Source organism: Lissotriton vulgaris, chromosome 1_1, assembly GCF_964263255.1.
Source record: "Lissotriton vulgaris chromosome 1_1, aLisVul1.2, whole genome shotgun sequence".
In the NCBI taxonomy this organism is placed as follows: domain Eukaryota; kingdom Metazoa; phylum Chordata; class Amphibia; order Caudata; family Salamandridae; genus Lissotriton; species Lissotriton vulgaris.
This window is the reverse complement of record NC_141685.1, coordinates 1,431,831,277-1,431,850,645: the sequence shown is the minus strand read 5'-3', so window position 1 is coordinate 1,431,850,645 and position 19,369 is coordinate 1,431,831,277. Positions and strand designations below refer to the sequence as shown.

The 19,369-nt window shown below is 40.9% G+C and overlaps 1 protein-coding gene across 4 annotated transcripts in view; it reads left to right on the top strand.

The window, feature by feature from the left end:
- CELSR1 (cadherin EGF LAG seven-pass G-type receptor 1) overlaps window positions 1-18,896 on the top strand; it is a 520,725-nt gene extending 501,829 nt beyond the window's left edge. The window contains exons 29-35 of one of the 4 annotated variants that reach the window (XM_086967271.1): window positions 741-866; window positions 3,121-3,215; window positions 3,611-3,720; window positions 5,927-6,094; window positions 8,693-8,941; window positions 11,371-11,635; window positions 17,993-18,896. In XM_086967271.1, the coding sequence (XP_086823397.1) occupies window positions 741-866; window positions 3,121-3,215; window positions 3,611-3,720; window positions 5,927-6,094; window positions 8,693-8,941; window positions 11,371-11,635; window positions 17,993-18,017 (1,038 nt within the window). In that variant the 3' untranslated portion in view covers window positions 18,018-18,896. Of the gene's footprint in view, window positions 1-740; window positions 867-3,120; window positions 3,258-3,610; window positions 3,721-5,926; window positions 6,095-8,692; window positions 8,942-11,370; window positions 11,636-17,992 lie in introns of all 4 variants that reach the window. The other 3 variants (XM_086967267.1, XM_086967274.1, XM_086967268.1) reach the window with 3 other exon arrangements.
- The last annotated feature ends 473 nt before the right edge of the window (window positions 18,897-19,369 follow it).

Sequence of the window (19,369 nt, the reverse complement as noted above, 5' to 3'; positions counted from 1 at the left end):
AGCAAATATTTAATTTTGTGATTCTATTTTGTCAACTAGGACCTTTAGCTTCTTTAACCCATTGCGTGCTGCCATTGGCCGTCGCGAGCACTACCTTCGTAGTTCTGCGCACGTCCAACGCCCGACGCGGCCCCACACGCGCACGGAAACTCCCGTACCGCGGCGGAATTACCGCCGCGGTTAACGGGTTAAACTAATGAGCCGTTTTCATTTGTTAATTATCACAGTGTGCATAATAAACAAATGCTGCCAAAGAGCCTCTGGAATTAGCTGAAGTGTCTGCTGTTATTATAATTAAATGCATAAAATGTGAAGGATTATTTATTTGTACCTCCTTGGAGCAGTGCAGCGGGGTGTTGTGGTTCATGGGGTTGGCTGACTTTTCAAGTGTGTAATTACTTTGGTTAATGAAAGAAAATGCTGCATGCATGTAAAGGGAGCAGAGGGGTATTTGTTGTCAACATTTAAAGTGAGTTGATGCAAGCTAGAAGTGGTACATCTCTCATCTACACATCTACCATTAAAGCCTTAGTAAAAAAGTAGTTTTTTACTGTTAATGTTACCTGGAGAAAAGATGTCCTTGGTGAGCAGTAACTTAGCAGCTTTGAGAAAGTAATGTTTTTTTCACATGTTTTTTATTCTTTGATTTACAACAAATCTTCTAAGAGTGGAACAATCAGTCTGATGGATTAGTATTTTCGTGATACGGTTTAATTGAAGTTTCTTTTTCCACCAATCAGGGTCTCTTCATTTTCTTCTTCCACTGTGTATTCAACAAAGAGGTTCGGAAGCATCTGAAGAATGCATTAACAGGAAAGAAGCCATTTGCAGATGATAGTACCACGACAAGAGCTACGTTACTAACAGTAAGATAACACTATGCAGTGTTATATACCAAACTTAAACACTAAATGTAGGAATTCTGCCCATTCTTTTAACCTATAATAGATTCACAACGCATAGCTACTGCAACCCTTTTTTCCATAAAGCTAGTTTTAGTAGATGAGAGTGCATAGTTTATAATTAATTACTTCTTTGGGCAATGTTTGGTTATAGTGCACACTGACACATATTTTAGTCACCAATGGGGTGTTGTAGTGGATGGGTTGTGCTTCCAGTAACACATAATTAGCCTTCAAAGCTGCACACGTTCCATCTGCTGTATTAAGTGTACATGATCGGATACCGTTTCACTCTTGTATAGTCCATTAACATGTTTTTTTTTTACTGCACCTATTATGTAATTTGTCACTTTACTTTAATGTCTGATTCCATAACAAGGATTTAGAGAGCAGTTTGTTTGGCAATAAATCAGTCAAAGCCCATACACACATTTAGGCAAAATACATATTAACACAAAACTGTGCACAGTATACTCTGAGAAATGTCCCTTGATAAGAATCCCAATTAATCTAACACTGATAGGAAACAAAGATTTTGTGTAGCATCTTATTTTGTGTAGGTGAGGGAGCTCTTTTAAAGAGTGTTTTCGTTAATTCATACAAAAGACAACGTTCCTCCTCAATTAACACATTCTTGTAATATACCTGTTCTTGGTAACGTCAAAATTAGGTAAATAAACAGCCTACTCACTGGACTTGAACCCAAATTTGAGAAAAAGTGTAAGATGCATTGTTCTTGCTTATGATCAATAATGGCTGTAGTGACTTGGACCAATCCAACATGTTTGTGTGGAGTTTTTAAAATAAAAATGGTAGATCAACCTAAATAATTTACGTTTTAGAAAGCGGCTAAAATAAATTACATTTTAGAAATCTGCTAAACCAATTTATACCAAATTACTTACAGTGTGATACATTTCAGAAACCGAAAGCAAGCTATAGTAAAAATCCTTAGTCTTCGGTATGTTCTACTTCTGTGATGGTCTGACATCAATTTAAATCAGGACCAGTCATGGCCTCCTGGAAACATGAATGCCTAGTCCAATCAGGCTGATATTTCGAACTGCTACCAGGCACAAGGGTGAAATTGGACCTATTGCAAAGAAGGTAACTGGATCCCTGTGTCCAAGTTGGAAAGTAAAAGACCCTCATAATTGGGGTGCAGAGAACATGGATGGTAGGTCAACAATATGCCAGGGGTTGTAGAAGTGGCATCACATGCCTTGTCGTCTCAAAGACATCACAAGACGTGACATTGTATGACCTTCGAACCTGAATCCTAGGGGGTGATGTCATATGACCTTCCTCCTAATGACAGCACAATATGCCCAAAGTCTAGTGAAGACCTAACAGAACCAAATATTGCACAATGTGAGATGCATAAAATGGATTTAAAAATAGGGGTCAAGTCCACCCGTAAATATTATGAACTACATTATTGAATTGATATACTCCTGATTATTGTTAATACGTTTTAATTTATGTCCACGTGTAAGGAACGTGCAATGGCCACCGGGGGCAAGTCCATGAGTAGCAGATACTACCTCTGGCGACCCTTCAATAACGCCCATGGTGGATAGCCATGGACGCGCACCTGCTACTTTAAGGATAGCTATGCCCCTGACTATGCATACATCCAAAGCAAGTCTCAAGATGTCAAACCTTTGCATACTCTTATTCATAACCTGTTTGCATATCTTTTGGTGTAGGCGCCTACGTATCTTCACTTCAACTAGTTTCAGAACGAGAATAATTAACTCTAATTGTGTGGCGGATGCTCATATTCGGTAGTTTGTTTTGCCTTAAAAGTAACTGTTTGCCATCCCCCGCTCTGCCAGAGCCATTTTGTCTTAGACCTGCGAGAACTGTGGCTGAATCCATACTATGCTTGTAATAAGTGTCATACTGCAAGTCTGCCTGTTCATCGATTCCCCTGGTGTGGTCACTTTTAAACACATAATGGAGATCTCTCAAAAATATTTAACCGTTTTAACAAATGAAGTGGTTGATGGACCTATATTATCAGAGGTACAGTTGCTCGTTAGGTCGAGTCCATCCATGAAACTGGTACATTGCTTGAAATGAAATGGAAAAATCCACAGATATTGCAATGACACAATTTTGGATGCTGTCCGTATCCTAAAAGGACCAATGCATCCTTGATCCATGTGTCTGTTCACAAATACACGTTTATGCTTATGCTTAACTTTTTTCCCAGCGTTCCCTGAACTGTAACAACACGTACATTGATGAGCCAAATCTGTACCGGACAAACATCGGCGAGTCCACCGTCTCCCTTGAAAGCACCGTCAGGTCAGCCAAGAGCCACAGTAGCTACCTTGCTTATGTCTTCAGGTAATCAGGTGGTGGAAGCTTGGCTTTGCGGTGTATTTTAATTGCTTGCTGTGCTTTCTGCGAATAGTCCTGCGCGGTAACCTCTGCTCCTGCATCAAACCAATATGCTTGGCACATGGCTGACTTCGTTGCATGGAATCTTTTGCATGCCCATGTCTGCATTTCTTTCGAATTTTGCATGTGCCCTTAATCTTGGCGACATTTGCTCTTTCTGTTAACTGGTGTCCCATGATTTACCTTTTCACTTTGTGACGTACACTGTTTTGCCTCATGAAGAAGGGAGATGGGACCCTCACCTGATGGAAAGATGAGAGGCATAGAGACTTAGACGGATGTCATTTTCCTTCTTCTAGGGATGAAGCTGCTCAGAAACTAAGCATCTCTTCCAGCCAAGCCCGTGCCGGACACACCGAAGGCGACTCTTCCATATTCCACAGGAAGTCAGGTAGCCGTGCTGGTAAAGGTGAGTATTTGTTGTTGCATGCACATTGGGTGTTTACCCACAGGGACATGCCTTCGTTCGTCACTTTAATTTTTACATTTTTACATTTTTTTCTGGTTGATTTGCTACCACAAGCTGCGATTGTCTGCACTTGGATCAGACCGCGCACCGTTTAGCTTTTCATTCTCTAAAGTCACGTACCTTTTAACTGCTGTAAACCCCCACGGAGCCATTTCTGTAGTCTTGGGAACCCCACTGAGTCCGTATTGGAAGCCCGGGACTCCCAGTAAGCAATTTCCATGATTTGAACCTCAAAACAGTGCACAAAAATACAAAAACATGTATACACCAAACAAATGGGCAAATATTGGAATATGTATTTTCTGGGCAAATCACTTACTGCCAGATTCATCAAGCGAAATTGCGCTCGCAAAGGGCCAGAATCTGAGAATCTGGCCCTTTGCGAGTTCAATTTTTGCATTTGGGATTCGCTATTTAAGAACTCGCAAATTTGCGAGGAATAGCATTTAAGGAATCTCTATTAGAGATTCCTTAAATGCTATTCTTGAAACATTTAAAAATTGCGAATTCACAATTTAGAACCGCTATTTACCACGAAGTCAAACCTCGTGGTAAATAGCGAAAACTTAGAAAAATGCATTTAAATGCATTTTTCTAAGTTGCATGTTACACTTTGGACATGTGTGTGTGTAACATCTGTGTAAATTTACACCCCTGCACCCAAATAAGGAATGACTCCCCATGCCTTTAGGCCCGTAGGAATGAATGGGGAGTTATTCCTTATTTGCGATTAGCAATTAGCTAATCGCAAATAAGGAAGCTGTAGGAATCGCAATTTATTTTGCGATTCCTACATGAATCCCGTTTTGCAAGTCCTTAATAGCGAAACGGGACAATGATGAATCTGGCTGTAAATCTCCTTTGCCTAAAAAAATAAAATAAAAAATTATTGTGTTCTCATATAACGCAACTGGTGCTACGTAAAGCGCTCTGATACTTGATTCGGGTCAAGTTTGCGCTATATAAAACTCTGTTAAAAAAAAAAATTGGAAAGGTTTTCACATTTTCAATTTTGCCTCGTTATTTGCATAAACGTTATTAATCGTATTTATTATTTTTAATGGTAATTAAGTTTGCAAAACATCTGCAGACCCCCTGAAGAGGACTCTCGGATCCTTAGGGGTCCCTGGTCACAGGTTAGGGAACACTGAGCTAAAGTAAGGGGACTTTGAAGCAGGGGGAAGGTGCCAGGAATTCCTGATAGGAGCCGGCAATGGCTCAGGCATGTTGTGAGTTAGGAAAATACTTACTTTTTCCATACTGTGCTTTGATTTGGCTAGATCTGTCAATACCTGTGCTGCAAGGGGTTTCTTAGCATTATAGAAGACAAACACATAACAGTCACTTAAGAGAGCTTCTGGGGGGATAGTGGGAGTGGCGGAGACTTGTCATTCGTCACCTTTATGCCACTGAATCAGGAACCAGTGATTTATTTACAGGACTTTGCCACCTGCATCGAGTTTACTTTCCAGTGTGCTGATAGACAAAGTCAAGATAAATATGTTTCTATCTTAAGCAGAGTATTATAAATATGCTAAAATGTACAGATGCTAATAGGATATGTGTGCTGCATCCGGAGAAGAAAGTCAGGGTTGACAGAAGCCACATTCTATTGCAGATGAACTTGCAAAAGAAGTGTACTTGTTTTGCTCTTTTGCAGAAACGAGAGTACCACACATGGAGCTGCTGATATTGGTGTGAACTTGTTTCTGAATGATGCCTATTAAGGATGTTTAACTATCAATCATTAAAAAGAAATACAGACTGTCTCGCAAGAAAAAAGCAGTAACAAATTTGAAGAGCTATGCATACATTTTGAAATCTATACTCTCCAACTGCTGACAACCCTGTAGCTCCCAGCAAGCATTTCAGAAAAAATGTGTGGTGCTAATCCTTCCTGCGGGGTAGCTGGCTCCCACTCCTTATCCCAAGATTGTGCCTGAACTCGACGTGTATTGGCAGGGGTTCTGTTTTCTCTTCAAATTCCTGATGCTTTTCATACAGTTCCCTTCAGGGTGGGATCAGCTTCTTTTGAGCTTCCATTCCCCTTTCTTTTATGCTTGTCGCGTCACCAGGTAGATAGGTTTTTTTGCATGGCTTTATTTCAGTGTGATAACGTCCGATTCTTATTTTCATCCTTCTGCAGGGCGAGATTCGGATTCTGATAGCGAGCTGTCGGTCGACGAACACAGTAGCTCTTACGCCTCATCCCATTCGTCGGACAGCGAAGACGAAGGGGCAAGCAGAAAGAAAAAGTGGAACCCTACCACTCCCAAAAATAACGAACGGGTCCCTGTCCACAGCACGCCCAAAGGTACAGTCCTTTTTTTTTTTTTACTATTGGCTGAGCTCTAGGCCCTCGGCTTAGCCTTTATACCGTGATTACATGTGAGCGGCAATGGGCCAATCCACAGAGGCAAGTTGATAAGAGTATGACAGGAGTATTACTTTATGTATTCCAAAAGGCCTATGTGTATTGGCCCAAAACGTCAAACTACCTATTAGTGAAAGTGCATAGAGGACACATGCCTTTCTATTTCTACTAATTGCTTATGACTATTCTCTTAATATTCACATTTTATTTGAATTGTAGAAGTTTTGAGGTCGATTAAGAAAAGAATGTGAGAGTATGTTAAAGAGTACTACATGGGTACTAATTTAGATTCTCTAAAGGACTAGGTCCCTAAATCTTTGCCAATGATTATCCGATCTAAATATCCGTATGGCGTTAGAAACAATTGTGAATTAAAGTTTTTGCAGAGTAGCTGGCCAGTGTGTTTCATATAGTATTGATAATAAAACTCTTACTTCGATCTCAGCATTACTATGAAGCCAAACAATTGTCTTCTAGAGTCCTCGATTTTAAATATGTGAAATGTAAAGTCATTTCAATTAATTTAGACTTTTAGTGAGTCTAAGCTGTACTACGCATTCACTGGATTAAATGTATGCACCACTAACCTAGTGAAAGCATCCTTGTGCCACCATTTTACCATGGATAGTAACGTTGTTTAAATGTGTTTTGGATGGTCTAAATTGTCTTATAAGAATTCCTCATATGAAAAGATTCCTTGGAAGAGCATGCTGTGTGCTGCTGTAAGGATGCATGGGTTGGCATTGAACGGAAAATAAAAAATATAATGGTATCGGATTACTCAGCACTTTAACCTATTGTGTTGTCTGTATTGTGAATCTTAACCGTTGAACTTCACTGAAAGTAATATTGTGCGTTTGACTTTGGTGTGGGGAGGAAGGATTTTGCTGAAAGTAAAGTGGTTGTGGTTTCAGTCTCACACACATGTACTTCTCTCCACTTCACGCCTATCCGCACTAACTGACTCCGGTGTTCACATCAACTAGCCCTCTGTAGCTATGTTGGTTAATGGGCAGAGCAAAAGTATGTGGGCTTGTACGTTTGAAAATTGTAGTTTTTATTTGTATTTCCCCCATGTTCTATTTATTCGCATTTCTGTAATTTGAGTGTTACTTTCACAATATTTGTTTTTGTATGTGATGTACTTAAATAGGAAGACATGATACTTTGAGTTCCACAGGGGTTCGAAGCCTTCTAGCATTTTTTTTAAACCACCTTTCACAGGTCATAAAGCCTCCTTAATTTCCTTGTAGGCTCGCCATTGGCCCTCACGCCTACTTCCCTCTTCATGCAACTGATGTCAGGAACAGGGAAGTTCTATTGCAGCCTGTCCTTCAGTAGAAGTCCTTCTCTGTCACAGCCCCTCTGATAACCACTTCCTTTGACAGACATGGCTCATTCTCAGCACTACGACAGACCCTGTCCTGTTGCAGTCACGGTCTCAACAACTTCCCTTACCACGCTTTAGAAGAGCGGGAGGAGAGAATCTACAGCTAGATTCATCATTGTCCCGTTTTGCAAGTCTTAAATAGCGATTATTAAGGAATCACTATTAAGGACTTGCAAAACGGGATTCATGTAGGAATCGCTAAATAAATTGCGATTCCTACACGTTCCTTGTTTGCGATTAGCAAATTGTTAGGCCCATAGGAATGAATGGGGAGTTATTCCTTATTTGCGATTAGCAATTCGCTAATCGCAAATAACGATGCGATTTCAAGGGTGCCAGGGGTGTCCAAAGGACACCCTGTAGCACCCCTGAAATGTAAATTTAGACTTATGTTGCGCACACACGTCCAAAGGACATGTGTGTGTGTAACATACAACTGAGAAAATGCACAAAAGTGCATTTTTCTCGGTTTTCGCTATTTACCACGAAGTCAGACTTTGCGGTAAATAGCGGCAAAAAATAGCGAAATCGCAATTTTTTAATGGTCCATGAATAGCATTTAAGGAATCTCAAATTGAGATTCCCTAAATGCGATCGCAATTTAAAAAAAGCCATTTTTTGCGATTTTTCAAATTGCGAGTTCATGACCCATTGATGAATTCCAAATGCCATTTTTGTGGGCGCAAACGTCCGAATTCAGCGATTCGCACTGTTTGCTCCTGCAAAAATGCTTGATGAATCTAGCTGCTAGTTCCTTCACAGAACAGGAAGAGTCCATTGTAGTTCCTGGTCCACCGTTACATGGCGCAGGCATACATTCCTATATTTCGATCCTGCAGCCACATTGCAGCCAGTCCTACACTGCATTACCTTGTGTTGCCTGAAACAGCCACTCAGGATTAAGCCTGAAAAATAAGTGTTCAAGATTAGGTGTGAGATCGCAGTTAGCGTGCACAGAGAAAGTTGATAGAGAAAGGTGTCAAATAATAAGCAATGTACAAAAAAAGACCACAGATCTGATATGAAATAATGCACAAGGGACGACAAACGATCTAGAGCACACACAAAAGAGAGGGTCTTTGTTCGGTCAGTTCCTGAAAGTAGTTTTGGGTTTGGCTGTGTAGTTCATGCTGTTTCTCCCTTTTCAGCTCCAATTGACGCTGTACCCAATCATGTCAAGCCATACTGGCCAGGCGAGGGCTTATCAGCCAGCGACAGCGAAGACCCTGGTGGGAAGCGGAAGCTGAAAGTGGAGACCAAGGTTAATGTTGAACTTCATGCCGACAACAAGGGCAATCACTGCAGCGAAGCACCAAAAGACAAGGAGAATGAAGGACAGCAGAAGGAAAACAAACCTGCATCAAACCAAAACAACCAGCAGCCGGAACAAAGAAAAGGTAAGAAAGGAAACAAACAATTCCTGGTACTGCTTACAGATTGTGTCGACTTGCCTGACACAATATGTATGGTAAAAAAATTGGGGGAATTAGCATTGTTGCCATAACCTCGTGATTAATTACAAACATTCACAAGCAAAACATGGTTGCTGTGTTTTTTCAATGTTTCTGTTCTTTTTCGTTGCAAATTTGAACTGTGCGCTGTAAAAATTGACTCTCATACACCAAAGGCGTTAACTTGCCAGGAGGCATCTCAAGACATTGCACGAAGTCCTTTTGAGAAACCAACAAGCACACCTTGGACAAATATACAGCAGACTTGGGCAGAGGTGATAAGGACATGTCTCCAATAGCTGGTTTTAATATAGGAGATGAGATGTGTACTGTTTAAATGAAAGCAATGACATGATGGGTGGGTAGCCTGTATTCAGTTTGTTTCTAAGAAAACACACACTGCTTTCCTGACGTATTACGCTGATTCTTAAGTAATTTGTTAACCCCGCCGCCCTTGGTTTAAATAATTTCTAAAAATCAATCACTCTTAAAATTCAAGGAAGGCCATACAAACAGGTATACACAACGAACCACATGTCTGAAATTGCAATGTAGCCCTTGGAGACGAATAGTTCTTCCAAAGTTTTTAGGCATTCCTCCATCCCGGTGTTGTTAGATATTCAGCCAAAGAGGTTGAATGAGATCATGTAGTCTGCCTAGCAATGTCCTCTTCGTGGCATCCAATAAGCAATCATTTTGAACACCTACAACTATCAATTTTATTTGTCAACCTGCCGAGGCAAATTACAGTACAATTCGGTAATATTATATTACTCACTGCTCGGAGTGTAAGCCTCTGTTGAAAGCATTAACCACGGTTTATTGCCCCTTTCTGTAGTTGTTGGCCCAAAGGAATGGAAAAGGCGCATAAAGAAATTGAGAGCAATTAACAGCGGTTAATGCCTGACAGCATGCTAATAGACTATTAACCTTTGACCCCCTGTCCGCTTCTTGTCCTTAAGTTACACTTCCAACAACAGTTAGAATGCAAGCTAACATGTGGGCAATCTAATCAGTCTGATTTTCTAGGTCAATCTCAACTTCCATACAGGGGGCTAATTTATGCTTAGATCATTCTTCACACTGCCGAGGCATTACAGAAATCAGGACAACCATTTAAAGACAAATTAAGAAAATAAGATTCAGATCACGGAATGTTGGTACTAAGAACCTTCTGTGCCTCCACACTTGCTAGATGCATTGGCCATTTGCAAATTGGTTAGCAAAAGAAACTGAACAGGTTTAAACCAGTCCAATAGGACAACTAATGCAAACAGCAATGTTCTGCAATCATTATCCTCATTTTTTGTTATCTAGTATAAAATGCTCAATTTAAACAAAGAAATGAATTGAGATTAAGACCTAGTGGCAGACCTAGCATAGTGTGTGCGGAGGGGCCCTGTGGGAATGATGGAAGATTTTCAGCACTACAGACAAATCTGTTTCCAAACACTACATACATTTTGTTGACTGGAGACTTCCAGGAATCCAGTGCACTCATTCATGAGCTGCATTTTAATCCAGCAATATGAGGCAGCTATCAGCCCATGGTTCCATTTTTTAAAGGGGGATACAGTGAAGCGTTGCAGCCATGACCATAATATTTTTAAAGAGCTTAAGAATACAGTGTTGATGGTTTGTGGAAATGCTGCGCTTTCTGAAGTTTCTGGCTTCACCAAATTAAGAGATCCTGTGCTGGCAAAGCCAAAATGTTAGGCCACGGTAATCTGGTGGGATGGCTATTTTTTATTTTGTATTGCAAGTCTATGCAAAAAAAAAAATAAGGAAACATGTTGCAGAAAGAACTTGGCAGTTGTAGACTTGGAATAACATCTTTGCCAGCTTGTCTCATGTTTTCAGGAAACTTCAAAATAAAATTATGCGCACACGCACAAAAATATAAAAATTCATACACACATATAAAGAGGGTTTTTGGTCCGCCTTCCTATGGTCTGTTCAAGTAGCATTCACATTTTTCTTGCATGAAACAATGGGTCCACTCACTTCAGCCATTTGCTCTTTTCACTCTGCTTTCATTTCATGTTTTTTAAATTTCTTTTTGTGATGGGTCTTTTTTTAATTTTTTGTGTTGGAAAGATATGCATGCCACCTTTAGAGGGTAGTATGTTAAATATGTATTACCTTTATACTTTTAGTGCATTTTGCATATGTTTTTTTTTATATAAATACCAGGATTACCAATGCCAGACCTATTGGTTTTGCCACTGCTTGTTCTATAAAAGCATTCACTGAACAGGACAATTGTTCACTTGTTTTAAGTGCAATTGGTAAACATTGTATTCCTAACAGGTGATACAACATGAACACACCTGATGGCAAACTAACATTCGATTTACTCCCTCCTGTTTTCCCAGGCATTTTAAAGAACAAAGTCACCTACCCTCCCCCTCTAACAGACAAAAACATGAAGAATCGTTTGAGGGAAAAACTGTTGGACTACAACCATACGACGATCTCGTCGCGAGCTTCCTCGCCGGGCTCCAACGATGGGTATCACTCTCCGGCAAACACCGGCATCATCATCAAAAATACACGCCAGGAGCAACCTTCAGAGCAACTCAACGGCATGGCTCTGAATGTCCGGAAAGGTCTCATTAATGCAGAAACATCTGACTCTGAGTAAGTGCATCTCCGAATACTGTTGACTAAAAATAGTCAAATTTAGAAATATTGAGGAGGCTTGATTGAACCATCCTGTCTTTCTGATTGCCTGTGTGAGTGTGGTGAAGTTTTTGGGTTTCTGCTCTGTCATGCGGCACACTAACTCCTAACAAGTCTTTTTTTACTAATCGCGGTCAGTAAAATATGTTGACCTCCACTGTGCATATTTTGAAGAACCCTTTCAGTGACAGGCTGCCTGGCTCTCGCGTGTACAGAGAAAGACTATATGTGTGCTGCACTTCCTAACAATTTAGTTATGCAATAATTGAGCTAACTTCGCACTTTTAAGATTAAATGATTAGTCACTGTGAATTGGTTAAGGATCACATTCAGATCTACGGATATTGTCACATGCCAAATTGAATCCAGGAGTTGGTAAAACATGACATAAGGCCATGCTTAAAAAGACCCTCACCCACACATTTGCCCAATCGTGGCAGTAAATGAGTTTCCCAGTAAATATTGAAGGAGTGATACGCACCACGGCTGAGCAAACCTGAGAGAGAGTTGGTGGCCTCAGCACAGCTTTGCATTAGAGGAATGTTTTATCTACCATGGTTATTTAGGACTCTAAGGCAAATTTAGCATAAGGCTTATCAGATTAGTGTGAAGCAAGTAGAGAAAAAGATTAACCAAATTCCAGTTTTACTTCCCTGGCATGTGCGAGAAGGGCGTAACTTGATTAGTGACCATAGTTTTCAGAAAAGTGCGGGGAGCTTAATAAGTAGTGCCAGTTCACAGGCGTGCTAACATAAAGCGACTTCCGACAATATATGCTTGTAATATATTCACATTGTCCGAGACAGCCCTCACAAATGTTCAGTCGGGGTATGGCAAACCCTCTGAAACAAATTGTCCCAAAATGTGTTTGAGCTGTTAAAAGGCCAGAGCATTCTACCGTGTTTCTTCAAAACAAAAAGTTAATGAAATTGAGGTTCAGATGGCTGTCGTTTCAAATGTAAATTACAAACCATAGTGCAAAGCTTGATTAACCGTTTCTAAACATATGCTATGGAATGGTGCTTTAAAAATTACTTGTCATCTAATAACTACTTTATGGAGCAAAGTATTAACTAAAGCCCATTCAAATATTGTTCAGGCATACCTTTCTGACAAAATCTGAGCTGTGTAGTAGCAAATATATGCTGTGGTTCACTGTGTACACATCTGTTAATTTACACTCATGATTTCCTTGGAGAGAAACGATGCTATGCCCAAGGCCGCTGGAATTATGCTGCAGGGTTGACTAAATTATGCAGCAAGAAAAGGCAAATCAAGCAGCACTTTTTTTGATCGTATTACTTAATTATTGTGCCATTTTTACACATGGTAGTACTGTCTTCACGTCATTTACAATTTAAAAAACAAACTTGAGAAAGATGACCAGTTATTGTTTGCGAAGAGCCTTCCACTGTGTGTGAACAGAGCTCACAACATTTTTAGTAACTTTTGATCCGTTTGAGCTAGAAACTATATTTTCCTTTGATAAAATCTGCAGATTATGCAGCAGATGAATTATATGGTAAATGCAACTAATCCTTAATTGTGCGAAAAACACTGCAGCCGCCAAATCACATATTTCCAGTGGCAATTGCTATGCCTAACAAACAAGTTCCCTTTGCTGCCCACGTGCATATTAATTTGTACAGTGAAGCTGTAGTATTCACACCCTGCGGATATCTGTTAAGTAATCCGTCACTGCAGGAAAGTGGAGTAGCGACCGTTGTTTGGGACTAGTAGCGGCGGGAAGGGGGCATAGGGGTTGCAGGGTGGGGGCAAAAAGAAAGTACCTGCAGCCAACCCTGTCACGCTCTCCTGCTCCTCTTCACTGCAGGAAGGGAAGACCCAGGCTCCCAGAATGCCCTGTGGCCAATCCTGAAGCTGCTTTCACGTATGAGAGCAGCTTCAGGATTGGCCTGAGCGCCCTGCTTTGCACTCCAGGACACACCTGGAGTCTGTGCCTGCTCGCTCCAACCCAGCTGGTTTGGAGAGAGTTTTTACAGCACCATGTCCGTGAAAGCCTTGGAATATGAAATTGTGACACAGATTATTCAAGATAGAGATGTTAAATCCTTTGTTTCAAAAACCATTCCTGGCATCCTTTACCAAGTGCTTTCCTTAGGCCATAGGATTTGATAGTACGGTTTACCTAGGAGCAATTCAGAGCGATAATCAGCAGCAAAAAAGTAAAAGTAATGTTATGGATGTAGCTCCCATTGGTGGGTCTCCCAATGCCTATTGTATGCAGTTCAAGATTCACATATTTGTTTCCATTCTTTCATAAATATCCTGGGACTGCCCCTCCTTGTTTAGAGACAAGAAGCTAAAAGTAAAGAACAGCTAATGAGGAAGACACACCTGAGCAAAGTCAGTTGATGACCAACTGCAGTTTGCATGAATCCATCTTTGGGGACATAGGCTTCCACAAACGTCTCTGTGCTGCAAACTTGGCTATGCAGTGTTTCCCGTCACACGCTCCCATTCTCAGAATATTTAAATAACTAAGGATATAGAAAGAGGTACCAGGATGTTGTATAGTTTCCGTCAGAAATTTTACGAAGACATATGTACACCCAGTCTATAAGAAAGGGGAAATATAGCAGATTTCTAAGTAGCTCTGGTGTTCGCGTGCTTCCCATAGAACACCTCAAGGGCTCACAAATAAGGCTTCTTTGGCAGAGACCCAGACACAGCATGGAAATATCTACACCAAAGGTATGGTCCATACCTTCAGGAGTGTTGATGGGGACTCTTTCTGGAAATTGTGTGCAGGTCTAGACGCCCCACATCCATATGGTAAAGAAAGAAATATGGCACTGTGTACGGGCTCCATTAGTAATCACAGGAAGAGAGATGTTTGACTGCCTCACATCTATCTGAAGAGGCGTAGATCTAGCTCAAGCCGTCATAAAAAGGGCACCAATGGCAAGGATCCAAGGCTAGCCTGGAAATGGCGATCCTCACACACCAGGCATGACAAATTCTTGCACGAGTATTAATGGAAATAATTCATCAGTCAGTCATTTGTTTTTGTTAAGCGCACTACATACCTGCGAGGGTCTCAAGGTGCTTGGGGGGAGGGGGCCGCTACTGATCGAACAGCCAGGTCTTTAGTATCCTGGTGAAGGTCAGCAGGTCTTGGGTCTGTCGTAGTCTCAGTGGGAGGGTGTTCCAGGTCTTGACGGCAAGGTGGGAGAAGGATATCCCGCCGGTGGTTGTTCTTCGGATGCGCGGGACGGTGGCGAGTGAGAGGTCGGCGGAGCGTAGCTGGCGGTTGGGGGTTTGGAAGGAGAGCCGTCTGTTGAGGTAGGCGGGCCGGTCTTGTGGGGTGCCTTGTGTGCGTGGATGAGGAGCTTGAAGGATATCCTCTTGTTGACAGGGAGCCAGTGCAGGTTTCTCAGGTGGGGGTGATGTGGCTTGTCGTGGTACATCGAGGATCAGTTGTGCCGAGGCGTTTTAGATGCAATGTAGTCGATTGATGAGCTTGGTCGGGGCCCCCGCGTAGAGGGCGTTTCCATAGTCGAGTCTGCTGCTGACGAGGGCCTGGGTGACTGTCTTTCTTGTATCTGTCGTAATACCATTTAAAAAATGGCTTGAGTACACCTCTGAAACAACCTTGCACAGATATAGTGCAGGAGCTAAGAGGAAGTTGTACAGCAGAGGGACAGAAAAGGAAATTGGCAGACGCAATGGGCCCAAAAGCCCATATCTATTGTCCACATCTACTTATTTACCAGCCAGGTGTTATCACAATTGAATAGTGGCATTGTTCATGCGCTCACTTTGATCTTGATTTTAAAACGTCGTATATTATCAACTGCAAAATTGTATTTGTTTTGAGTCACCTGAAGGTCGTGCATAACAAAGAGTAACAATATCGGGCTGGCTCTTGAATACTGCTAATGTTGTGCTGGAAAGTAAACCTGTTTGGAAAGGCAGGGCATACAAAGTTCATAAAAAGGTACCAGGCTCCTATTGTGCAACAAGCTGTGAGTAGAGACACAAAAACAAACGAGAAATGCTTTCTGCCCTGAGAGTTATCGCAACCAGGGTGTGTGATATCTAGGCCTGGGTGAAATTTAAATTGATGGCGTAATTTTTTTGGAATTTCATATTATGCTTGTCCCACAAAATTCCTGAAATAATTCCGTTAAGCCGAGTGCGTAATTGCTTGCCATTTGCAGTAAAAATGTACCGCACATGAAGGGGGACAACAGAACGAGAGCGGCTGTTGCTGTTTTTGCACTTTCTTTTAGCGCAAAAAGCATCCTTGCATCAAAATTGATGTAGAGATGCATCTCGTACTAAAATATAGAGCTAAATGGTGGATTTGAGTTAAATAAATATGTGTAGTATCATATATTTTTGTTTGAGTGTTACATAATTACACGAAAGCAAAGTATGCGAATTTCTCACAGCACTAGTAACATCCCTAAGAAGAAAGAAAATGAAATTATGTATTACTGTCCTTTAGGAAATATACTACCACCATCAGTCCAATGCTTTATTTCGATGCTCGAGCTCACTGTCCCCGATTCTTAGATTCCTAAGTTGAAGTGGACTAGTCGTAGGCAGGGAGTAGCAAATCTTGTCAAATTTAAAACACAGAAGGTTCTGATTACAAAAGAGCCAAGTGATCTAGAATTCCTCTAGCTTACTCACATTAAAACAGCTGCCAGACTGTATAAAGAACACCAGCATAGAGGGGGCTTCAAGTGAAAGGGAAGTTGCATGAAAAGATCCCACATATCTAACCATAAATAAATGTAATGTTCACGACTGCGGTTTTGCAGTGTCAAAAGGTACACTGCTTTCAAGTTCGAACTATATAGGTAAGTAGTATAGTTAGAAATATGGACGGGTAGCGATGTCTGCAAAATGCAATCCAATTACTAGCATTAGCAAAGGCTCTAGCAATGGCTGCCATTTTTGGCTTGGTCAGTGCTTGTTTTGCCATGGTTAAAATAAAGCTCTTTTGTAGGAGCGGTTGGGCCCTCACCAATAAAAAAATCAAATAGGAAATAAGAAAAACAATCTTCCACTGAAAAGGCACAAAGTACCATGTTAGTTCCTTACACTGAAGAGAACTACATTGGGTGTGGTTGTGCTCCTTGTGAAAGAGCGGAACGCTGTCACTCACAGTGAAGTTAGCCAATGGCTGATCTGGGCGTGCCTATCCATCATCAGCTTTACATGGCTTTTGTTTTTAAATTCTTATTTCATTGTAATGGTGCTTGCCCACGCTTGTAAAAACCAAACAGTACTTGCTCATTTCCTACTTTTAAGTCATTGCAAGTTTTGCTTCTAAAATGCTAGCCAAATTTTTTTTTTGTAATACTAAAAGCGAAGTGTTTGGCAAAACCAACAAAGGTAACCAATTTCTGATATGTAGAGGCCAATGCCACTGGTTCAGGGCTCAAATCTGATATGAAAAAAATCTGTGGACACCTGAAAATTTCCAGTTGTTATGGATGCAGAAGTAATGAACATGCCCGTCTTCCAATGCAGCTGAATGGAGGCTGTACATTGAGGATAGTTACAAGTTTAGCATCTACACTGCACTCTCTTGCTCTCTCGTACAGAACATAAACCATAAAGAAACCGGAAATACCGCTGAAAACACTCAACATTAATTACTACAACCTCTTTTCAACGTTCAAGGCTTTGCATTGCTTGCCCAAACCACTGAGAGACATTTGCGCTCTCCCATTATATCCCAAATCTCGGATACCAATTTATAGGTCCCATCGAGCCACTTCAACCTTGTCCAGAGATGCAGCATGTCTAAAGGGCCAGGAAAATTAAGCAGTAGCAAAGCCAGTAGGCCTGGCCTTTGTAAGTGTGCAATTATTTTGTCTTTTTTTATCTTTCCAAAAAATAAGTTGGCAAGCATATAGAAATTAAGGATTTGCCCGGCAGTCCGGGCACACTAGCTCCGACACTGTAGTGCACCTCTTTTCAGACGGTTGTTCACATGTACAAAATGTGCCCCATGCTGTTTATATAGTAAGTGCTGATTGCTATGGTAGACAGTAGCAAAATCTGAATCGCAATGAATTATGAGGCTGACCAAAAGCCCCTCTATTTATATGTGTCTGTGTATTTTTGCTTTTGTTAAACATGAAAATGTGAGAGCAGCATACCATAGTAATAATTAACATTTCACTACAACTACCCTCTTGTGTGGCAGCTCTGCTGTTTACTGCTGGTGATGGAAAATTGACAATGCATGCATGTTTACTAACCTGGAATGCCTATTCTTGTATGCTTGTTTATACCTAACCCTAATATTGCATGCTTCCTTCTCATGAACAGCGGCAGTAACGAAACTTCAATTTGAACCATCAGGAAACCATGAGGGCCATTGCTCCCACAAAGTAGCTGCTGAAATGCCCCTTCGTCGGAGCTTGCGGGAAAGGACATGCGAGCTGAGGGTGACGCCACTTCCTGCATAGTTGCACATTATGGCGCTTTCGGACAACCTGTAAATAAATGAACTGTGCCGACGAGATGTACAAAATGGCTGAAAATGGATGTTTTATCAGCTGGACTCCGCATTTGTTTATGTGACCAGTGCCAACACTTCTGGAGATGCGCAAGATGGCTGTGGTGCCATGGCTAGAGGATTTTTATGACTGCGCTCAGAATGCCTACATAGGCATATGCAGCACAACTGCTTATTTGTAGGTCCTGCACTAATGGTCATCTATTGGGCGTTCCAATGAGCGGATGCAATCTTATTCTGTCACCATGTGACCTGTTTGCCTAATGAACAATAAGTGCAAAGAATATTACACCAAGTGCCCTTCCTAATCACCAGAAGACTATTTTTGGACACTGCGTAAACAAAAAAAGAAAAGTCTTTTATATAAAATTTGTAGATAACTTTTTTATATATATTTTGTATGGTGACTCTAAAAAAGAAAATATGCTTCTTTGTACATTTTAAATTTTTGATGAGTTTGTTAATTTGATGCTCTGCATCTGCTGAAATGGTCCTCTGATATTTTTATATAAAGATTGCACAAATGTACTTGAACTTGGCTTGTTTTAAATAACCGAACCATGTGTTGTGAGCAAATACAGGTCACCAAGAACATTCTCAAAAGGTAGCATACTTCAGTTTAGACCTCACATTCATCATCACACAAATGCATTGTCATTTCTTTGTGCTGGTTTCTGCTTCCAGTTGTAACCATTTCTTAAACAACATCCAGAATTTTTTTTTTTTTTTTAAGAATTTCGATTTAGTCCACTTTTACCAATCTTTCCTTTTTCTATTTTTTCCCTGATGGGTGCACGAATGGGAAATTTGGAAGAAAACCCATTCCTTTTAATTAGTTTTGAAAACTTTGAAGCTACAGTGAAAAGTTTACCGCCAATCCTGGAGCGCTTTCAGTGAGTGCTCATGGAATGAAGGTTGAATGATTAACATGTCAGCTGTTCATGCATTCTTCAAAGTTTGCAGTCTGCATGGCAGTATACCACCATGGACAACTGGATGACTCCCAGGAGCAAGCACTCTTCTGCACTGTGTAAATGTTGTCATGTTCCATTAACATTTGGTAACACATTTAGCAAGGCACTACAATTATTTCTCTTTTTATCCAATAGAGCTGTGAAGCACTAATTGTTTGTGTTTAGGCAGGAGATGAGGTTTTGTATTATGTCGCTATTATCGAAAGTCAGTTT